Below are 8,739 nucleotides of genomic sequence, written 5' to 3'. Positions count from 1 at the left end.
TTCTTTCCTCTGCCTCCTTCTTCTTCAATATATTCCTACAGAAGGTAGCGAAGGCTTTCCATGCTGACTGCTCTTTGCAGATTGCTTCCATGACCTTTTCCGGGGTGATCTCCTCCTCCAATAGGTGAAGCACATCCCCCAGCTCCCTCCTCTCGTCTCCCCACTCCTGGCAAATGAATAGGGTGTGTTCCGGGGTGTCCAATGTCCCCCTGTGATACCAGCAATCTCCAGATTCTGCCTTCCCGATTCTCCTTCTGAAAACATTGAAAACACCGTGGCCCGTAAGGGCTTGGGTTAGATAAAAATCCAATTCCCCATGTTTCCTTTCCTTCCAAGTTTTTGTCTGCGGGATAAGTCTGTTTGGGAATGGGTGGCTGGGACAGCCTTGTCGGAAGGCTTGGAAATTCGAGGCGGATAGTCGGAAACGGATAGGGCGAAAACTCCGAGCGCCGGGATTGTGCGAACGGAAAATCGGAACGAGCACGTGGTCGGTCGAGAAGAAAAGAATGCACTTCACGTTGTCACACTTGTACTTGTAACAAAGGTTCAGACTTAATTGTTCAAATACTGCGTACACGATACGAGTTATGTGATTTGCACGGTAAGCGCGGTACTCTCCGAAATCACGGCTCAACAAAAAAGGTTTGGTTTTACGTGCGATCGCTTAGACGGTTTGTAGAAAAGGAAGGCCGATTCCGGGAATCGCTCACGGATATTCGCTGCCCGCGAGCACGGTAATTGGTCGGCGCGCCGTGGGCCGATTCGCAGAGACGGACGTGCTCGGGAGCTAATTAGCGCTGCGCCTGAGCGCGCGCGGTTTTAAATAGTGCAAAGTCGCGGGATCGGCCCGCTGCCCGTATTGCTCGGAGCAACTCGTCGCCGATTCCCGAACAAAGTCTGTTTCACCGACCCTGGTTTGAATTAAGAGTCCGCGAAAAGGACAATGCACTGGATCGCGTGCAGAGAGTGGAAAGGAGACGTACGGAGTCGAACTACAACTAGGAAGCTGCACTGGCGTCAACCGGGTTTCTGCGGTTCACAAACTGTCTTTATTGCACTAACTTGATCTATAATTATTCTCGCAGAGGAGAGATGCTTTACAGAACCCGTGGTTATCTCGCAGGGGAGACAAAGCCGACCGATTACAAAGCTACTGGAACGTTAGAAAAATATTCGCGTGTACTCGCAGAGGATGTTACAACGGAACTTATTCGAATTTTTCGGGAGGCCTATTTACATGCTTGATAGACGCCCCACCACCTTCATACACGGGAGCTCGCTTCGCGGTGTCTGCTCGTTCCGAGACGACGAAAGGGGAGGGGGGTGTTCTCGGTGCTCGCCATAGGAATAGACCATAGGAATAGACCATAGGTATAGACAAAGTCTATATGTCCATCTTCCAATTTTCGCTTCTTCCCAGGCCTTTTGCCATTCCGTGTCTGACTCCTCTTTCATTTTTTCCTGGCCCATCTTTTTATTATCGCCTTTATTTCTTACAGTTCTTCTTCCGTTTCTTCTCCTGTTGCTGTTCCTATCAGTTCGTGAAGATTAGTTTCCACGGGTTCTCCCCTTCTTATCCTTCTTCTGGTTTCGATCATATCCATGTTTATTTTTTCCTCCCATTCGAAGAGTTTCCTTCTTTCGCGTATTTTAATATTCCACGGCGTGATCCCTGATAAAACGCATAGCGTTTCTGTCGGAACTGTCCTGTATGAAGAAACCACCCTAGCCAGACCTATCCTCTGTGTTCTTTTCAATAACATCTAGTTAGAGTTGTTTTCTATCGCCTCTGCCCATATGGGGGCTCCGTAAAGAACGATAGATTCTGTTGTCATATAGTACAGTTTCCTTGTATTCTGCCTTGTTTTCATTGCATTTGTCATGAGGCTACTTAGGGCAGCCAGTGTCCTTATCGCTTTGTTGGTCGCAGTTTCTATGTGTTTCTTAAAGCTTCTCTTATCGTCGAAAATAACTCCCAGGTATTTCACGTGGGAGTTTGGTTTTACCTCCGTGTCTCCGATTTTAAGAGAGAAGTTTTCCCCCACATTTTTTCGGTTCAGCATTATCAGTTCCGTTTTGTTTCCGGCTAGCGTGAGTCCGGCTGATTGCATCCAATTTTTTGAGTCCTCTATAAGAAATTTTGCTCTTAGTTTTAATCTTTGGATTGTGGCCGCCTGAGCAATGATGACAACGTCGTCGGCAAAAGCCAATCTCATCGACATTGGTGGAAGTGGTCTTGTCAGAAGTCCGTCGTACACAAGGTTCCAAAGGAACGGGCCTAGCACCGAATTTTGGGGAACTCCCATCTGCATATCTATTTTTACTGGAACTTCCTCTGTTTGATAAATTGCGGTTCTTCCCCTGAAATAATTGTTTGTTATGCTTACCAAATACTCTGGTAAGTTCCTCCTCTTCATTTCAGTAATTATCGCCTCCCAGCTTAAGGTGTTAAATGCGTTCCTGATGTCGAGCGCGATCATACCTGCATAGCGTTGTTTCCTCGAGGTTTCATTTGCCGCCTCCCTGATTTTCTCCATGGGTTGAAGAGTTGATTTTCCCTTAGTGAAACCATATTGGTTTTGGTCGAAGGATTCCTCGCCCAGTTCCTGTAGAAACCTCTTTTTCAAGATGCACTCTAGAAGTTTCGCCATCGCGTCGATAATGCAGATTGGTCTATACGCCGATGGTTCTGCCGGGTCTTTTCCTTCTTTTCTGAGGAGAATCGTCCTGGCCTCTTTCCAAGGTTGGGATATTTTCCTCCTTCTAATTATGTTGTTAAATAGCGTCAGGAATCTGTCTGGTCTGTCACTTTGACTAGCTCAGGGGGGATGCCGTCTATGCCTGCCGCTTTTCCTATCTTTAGCAGTTTGGTGGCTGCTTTAATTTCATCCTCCGTAATTTTTGGGAAGTCATTTTCTTGGATATTCTCCTCTCCTGTTTCTCTGTTTCCTGGGTTTTCACCTAGGGTCTCGGTGCTTTTCTTGGTCTAGGGTGAGCCTTTTCTTGCTCTCCTAATTATTGTTTTATAGGGTTTTCCCCATGGATCCTTCTCTATAGATTCACACAGTTCTTTCCATGTTTTATTCTTTTCTTTGTGTCGCGATTGCGGCCTTGGCGTGCTGTTAATCGCAATTTTTTATATAATTTAAGTTTTTATTACGCGCCCCAAAAATGTGTCGGCGCGTGCGAGCGCTACCGATTCCGCGAGCGAACCACGAACCACCGCGCCGCGGTTCGGCGCTCTTCTTCTAACGATCGTCTTACCACGTGCGCGTTCTCCGCCGCTATACCACGTTGGTCCGCTTATTAAAGGTCGACGACCATTCTATCGTATCCTCCGGATTTTCTTTGTCTCCGTACTTCTTCTCCAATTACGAGCTAAACGTGCGCGCCCGCGACGGCAATCTCTTGCACACGAGTGAGAGTTCCGCGAGCCGTATTCTTGCCCGAGCTATTCCGCCGCGAAATTTCTACCTCGCTCGCGTGCGAACATCTTTGCTTATCATAATCTGGAGTTTCTTTTTCCCCTTTTTATATAGGTAGGTTAGGAATTCTCTTTCCTCGTCTCTTTTCCTCTTTCTAGTTCTTTGTATTTTTCTCCTTAATTTCTGTACTTTAGCCCTCTCTTCTTTAATCTCTTGATTCCACCAAGGGTTGTTTCTGGTCCTGCTTCCCTTTCCCTGTCCAATTTTTTCCAGGGATTCCTCACAGGACTTTTTAATTATCGGAAGAAATTTTTCTTCCTGCTCCGTTGACCATTGGTTTCCCTCGTTGATATTACCTTCGGCCAGTGATTTATCCAGAGCTACTTTTAGCTTGGTGAGGCCATGGGGGGTCATTTTCCATCTGTAAGTATTTGAATTAGTATCTATTCGATTTTTACCTGATAATTTTAGTTCAGATAGAATACATTTATGATCTGAAGCGGTCTCTGTGTTCAGAACTCTCGATAGCAAACCATCATTTCTGACCAGGTCTGGTGTTGCAGCCAGGAAATCCAGGTAGGAGACTGACCTTCCTCTTTCGGAGGTAGAGCCCCCCCGCGGCCTTAGCGGAGCTATTTCGCAGCTTAGCAATGCGTCAAGGAGTATCGTGCCCTTCGAATTCTGTTCCTCGGAGCCCCATGCTGGAGATCTTGCGTTGAAATCTCCTCCGATAATAATGCTTCTTCCCTTGGACTTTTCTTGTTTTACGAATTCTAGAATTCTCTCTATTTTGAGTGCATATGCATCCTCGGTGGTATTAGGAGATAGATAAATACTGATAAAACTTATGTTTTTGATCCTTACAGACACAAAGTCCTCTCCTACCTTATCTCCGTCTTCCTGTCTGCTTACACCGTTATGTCCCGTTGCCCAGATAGCCGCTGTTCCCTTCGTGGAGTACATCCAGGATTGTATAAGGGCTCCGAGATCAATATCAGGTCCGCTTTTAGGTCCAATGGAGCCTGGGTGAGTAAGTAATGTGCCAGCCTGCAATGGTTTAAATTTATCTGCAAAATCTTTAGGTTGAAATCTGCTTAGTACTCCCAGCTAATTGCTGCAAATATTTTTTATATTCCGGACAGTTGGCCGCTCCGGCTACATGTTCGGCCTTCGTTACCCCCTTCGGTACCCCCTTCCTGGTGCAGAGGACACAGCAACGGATTGCCTGACAGCCGTTGATTTGATGGCCAATTACTCCACACCTTCTGCATAATTCCTGCCCTTGGATATCTATGTTATAATTATAGGACATATGACCAAAATTGTGGCATTTAAAGCACCTTACCAAGTTATGTGTCCTACTGACTTTGCAATTGGTGTACCCTATTTTTATTTTGTTCATACCCTCCATTTTTTCTAGGGCCTTCGCCGGAAAATTAATTATTACCGTGTAACGCCGCGAGGCGCGAGCGAGGCGCGCGTGCCCTCCCCTGGATTCGCTCAGCGACCAGGGTTCTTTGGGGAGGGAGGATAAGGTCTTTAAATGAGAAACGCTAGGTTGGTAGTGAACGAACGGAAAGATATTTTATTGGTTATTAAGAAACGAAATGATACTGGTTATATGCGAGTGACGAGAACAAAAGATATTTTTAATCGTATATTAATGAAGAAATGAAAGATATGCTCGTCAGGTGTTCCGGTCGCCTGGGTTCCCGGACGGTCCGGCGACGGGCTGGCGGTGGCAACCTGCCTCTCCACCGGCATGCTGTCGAGGCGGTGTCTCGTGCCAGATCTCCCCGGTGGTCGGGTTGAGCCGAAAGCTCCGTCGGATGCCGGCGTAGGTCACCCGGTACCTCTTTAGGCCGAGTGGGCACCAGATAGGGTACCCGTCGACGGTGCGGTTGAGGCGGCGGGGCCGGTGTGCCACGTTGGCCTCGAGCGGGATTGCGGCCGGATCGGGTCCCGGTGGTCCATCGTCTCCGGCGGCTGATGCTCCTGTGGTGGTGGTCGGGGTCTTATAAGCGTCAGGGACTTATATCATGGTATAACCCTGACGCACCAACCCCTCCTTCACGTGGTAGGACCTGGACACCTTCGGGTGACTAACGGGGCTCTGGTAAGAGAGTTCCTGCGAGAGTTCTCGCCATGCGACAACCGCAGCTCTGGGAAGAGAGCTCTTGCGGAGTTGTCGCATGGCGGGGACCGCGGCTCTCAGAGAGCTCTGCGTGAGTTGTCGCTCTGCGACAACCGCGGCTCTCTCATTAAGAGAGTTCTGGCGGAGTCATCGCTTTTGCGATGACCGCGGCTCTCAGGGAGCCCATGCGTGTGTTATCGTTCGCGATAACCGCGGCTCTCACCCGGAAGACTCCCCTCTGCCGCGACGACCCACCGGATACATCCGGTGGTATGTTGCAGAACGGGAGAAACGGGGGGCTTACCTTAACCGGTCGGCCTAACGGGGAGGCGAACCCCTTGAACAAACCCTTAACCTCTAAGCTGAGAACGCGGCGAAAGAGGTCCTGTGTTTACACGGGCGGTCGGTGGGTCCATCGACCATTAGCGCAACCTCAAGACACCTGGCGAAACCTTGAGCGTAAAAGCCTTCTCCCCGGAAAGGGCGTAACCCGGGGAGCGACCGTCTTTCGTCCCTACTCGTGGGAACAATCATGAACACAAATATAAAAACACAAAACAAAACGAAGAAGAAGGGAGGAAAGAAGGAAAAGAAAGGAGGAAAGAAGACGGAGGTGAAGAAGGAAACGACCCAGGCACAAGGGGACACAGCTAGTGCCTGGGAAGATGTAATGGACTCAGGAGAGTCAGACCCAGAACTGGGATTTGAGGAATTTTCATGGGGAGACATCCCCATAAACAGAAAAAGGAAGAACAAGCACTCAGACGACTCGTGTGACGAGTCACTGAGACAGCTTAAAGAAGTAAAGATTGAGCTGGTGAGGTTCGATGGCATGCCATTGAATGCAGAAGAGCGCCTCAGAAGTTTCCTCGGGAGACTCACAGAGCCCCAACGAAGCACAGGCGAAGAACTCCTCGACACCCTACTTAGGGAACACGAGGAGGCAGAGACAGAAGCAAGAGAGTTCAGGATTGAACTCGGCAGGGACAACAAGTCCCTTAGAGAAAAATTAGACGCACTAAGGGAGCAGCGCTCCGTGCAAGACACCGTTATCGAAAAGATAACGGAAAAGCTGAACGAGTTATCAGCAAAAATAGACACGCTTTCGTCCGAGAGGAGCAGTGCTCAAGAGGCCCCGTCCTCTAAGCCGCTCCTGTACTCGGACATCATAAAGGCAAACAGAGTAACAAAGCAAGTGGCCAAACGGACTCCCGTAGCTAAGTCCAAGCCAGCTGCAGCCATCTACCCGGTAAAGGGTAGCAAAATTAAGACCAGCGATGAAACCAAGAAGGTCCTGTCGGATTGTATCAATCCGACAGAACAGAAGATCAGAATCCGGAACCTGAGGAAACTCGGGAACTCCGGCATTCTTATAGAGACAGAAACAGCTGAGGACCTTGAGCAAGTCCTCAGCAACGAGAAACTACAAAAGGTAGTAGACATTGGTCCCCTCCCCAAGAGGAGACCAAAAATCATAATATTTGGAATCCCCTCGGAGACATCCGAGGAGGAAATCCAAAAAGCAATCCAGAATCAGAACCTGGAACTTGACTCGAAGGCAAAATTAGAAGAGGAGTTTAAACTCCTCTTCAAAACAGGCAAGAAGGACTGTGAAACCACCAATTGGGTGGCGGAAGTGTCAACGAAGACCCGGAAAATCCTGCTGGACAGGAACCGGGTCTTTATAGGGTTCCAAGCCTACGGGCTAAAAGATTATATAGCTGCAACGAGGTGTTTCAAATGCCAGTCATTTGGACACGTTGCAAAACATTGCAGAGCAAAGATCGACACGTGCGGGCACTGCGGCAAAGACGGGCATAATTATGACAAATGCCCGTCCAAACAAGAGAAGCCTACTTGCATTAACTGCAAGAGAGCAGGAAGACCAGCCAATCACGGGCTGAGAGAAAAGAGCTGTCCGGCGTTTAAACACGCTATGGAACTATGCCTTAGTAGAATAGACTTCGGCACATAGGAAACAGGCAAAAACAACCCTGACGATCCTTCGCAGGTAATACCTCAACAACTGGGTATTCGGGATCGTAGGGTGAAATAGTCATGAGAACGGCTACCACACCGTTGACGAAACCTGCTAGAGACCGAGCGCTAAGCTGGTAACTCCGCCTCCTCGTGGCCCCCGCTGGTAACGCTCCTGGGTCGGCGCAAGCCGATTCGGTAGCGGCTAAGCGAGTTACTTCCCGTACGGGACGGTCTACCTTTGTGATGATCCTTAATTGGTGAACGAGGGGTTTTTCCAATGCCCAAGTCCACAACATCTACGGGCTGTTTCCTTTGCAACTGATGGAGCTAGGGGTAGAGTGCCAAACATGAACGGCCGACCTTTCCGGTATGGGGCGAATCCCCGAGGTACGGAACTCCCCTCACGGGGAGTGGTCTACACTACATGTGGTGGTGGTCGCTGGTACCCGCCGTGGGCCAGGTGGAGCGGTCGGTGGTGGTGTGGACGGCACCGCTGGCCGCGGCAAGCGGCGTTCTCCGCGGTCGGCCTGGTCGTCGGGCCGGCGGGGGAGGGCCGCCCGGGCGGTTTGCCGAGTGTTGTTTTTCGGCCGGGTCACGGCTGGACGGTGGGTGGGCTGTGTCCCGGCTGGTGGCCGGACGCTGGCGGCGCACACCGCTGGTGCGCGAGGCAGCCCTGCTCCGGAGGCGATGCTGCGCCTCCGCTGGTTCTCGGCCGGGGGCTGTGGTCGAGGGCTGACCAGGAGGGCCATTCTCCGAGCCGGCGGTCCTGTCGATGTGGGCCTCGTGGCCGATGTAGGCCTTGAGACGGCTGCGGGTCGTGGGCCCCTGGCCGGGGTGTAGCCCCAGCGGGCCGTCCTGGCGGCGGGTGTGATCGGCCGCGGCCTGGTGGGCCGTCGTGCCCCAGTTGGTTGGGGGCCGGGGGCCGGGAGGGCCTCCTCCGGGTTGAAGGGCCCGTGCCGGCGGTAATTCTCCTCGAGCTGGCCTAGGAATGCTTCGTCGGCGAGATCCATCTCGTACTGGAGCTCGAGGACGACTGAGCTCGGGGTCCTCGCTGGGTTCCTCGTCTAGATTCGGCGTCTCGATCTCTTCTGGCCCCTCGTCGATCGCCTGCTGTCCGGTTGATTGCTTACAGATAATCGGCGCTTTGTCCGGTTCCCGGGAGTGATACGGGCGGAGGTCTCGCACGTGTACGTGCCGGGC

The 8,739-nt window shown here is 50.8% G+C and overlaps 1 protein-coding gene across 1 annotated transcript; it reads right to left on the bottom strand.

Moving 5' to 3' along the window:
* Window positions 1-1,763: 1,763 nt before the first annotated feature.
* On the bottom strand, window positions 1,764-4,836 carry LOC143363394 (uncharacterized). Its single transcript, XM_076803992.1, has 4 exons — window positions 4,766-4,836; window positions 4,603-4,715; window positions 3,475-4,492; window positions 1,764-2,763 (listed from the first exon to the last, which is right to left on the bottom strand). The coding sequence occupies exons 1-4, from the start codon at window positions 4,834-4,836 to the stop codon at window positions 1,764-1,766; spliced, it is 2,202 nt and encodes a 733-aa protein (XP_076660107.1).
* Between the last annotated feature and the right edge of the window lie 3,903 nt (window positions 4,837-8,739).

This window comes from Halictus rubicundus, unplaced genomic scaffold (assembly GCF_050948215.1).
Source record: "Halictus rubicundus isolate RS-2024b unplaced genomic scaffold, iyHalRubi1_principal scaffold0045, whole genome shotgun sequence".
Classification (NCBI taxonomy): domain Eukaryota; kingdom Metazoa; phylum Arthropoda; class Insecta; order Hymenoptera; family Halictidae; genus Halictus; species Halictus rubicundus.
This window is presented reverse-complemented; position numbering and strand designations above follow the sequence as displayed.

What these genes read in the sequence shown, in the direction of transcription:
- LOC143363394 (XM_076803992.1), bottom strand. Translation starts at nt 4,836, where the DNA reads ATGGAGGGTATGAACAAAATAAAAATAGGGTACACCAATTGCAAAGTC. An exon ending in GGAAGGGGGTACCGAAGGGG is followed by an intron (nt 4,493 to 4,602) that starts GTAACGAAGGCC and finishes AAGATTTTGCAG; the next exon opens with ATAAATTTAAACCATTGCAG. An exon ending in GATGTTCGCACGCGAGCGAG is followed by an intron (nt 2,764 to 3,474) that starts GTAGAAATTTCG and finishes CAACATAATTAG; the next exon opens with AAGGAGGAAAATATCCCAAC.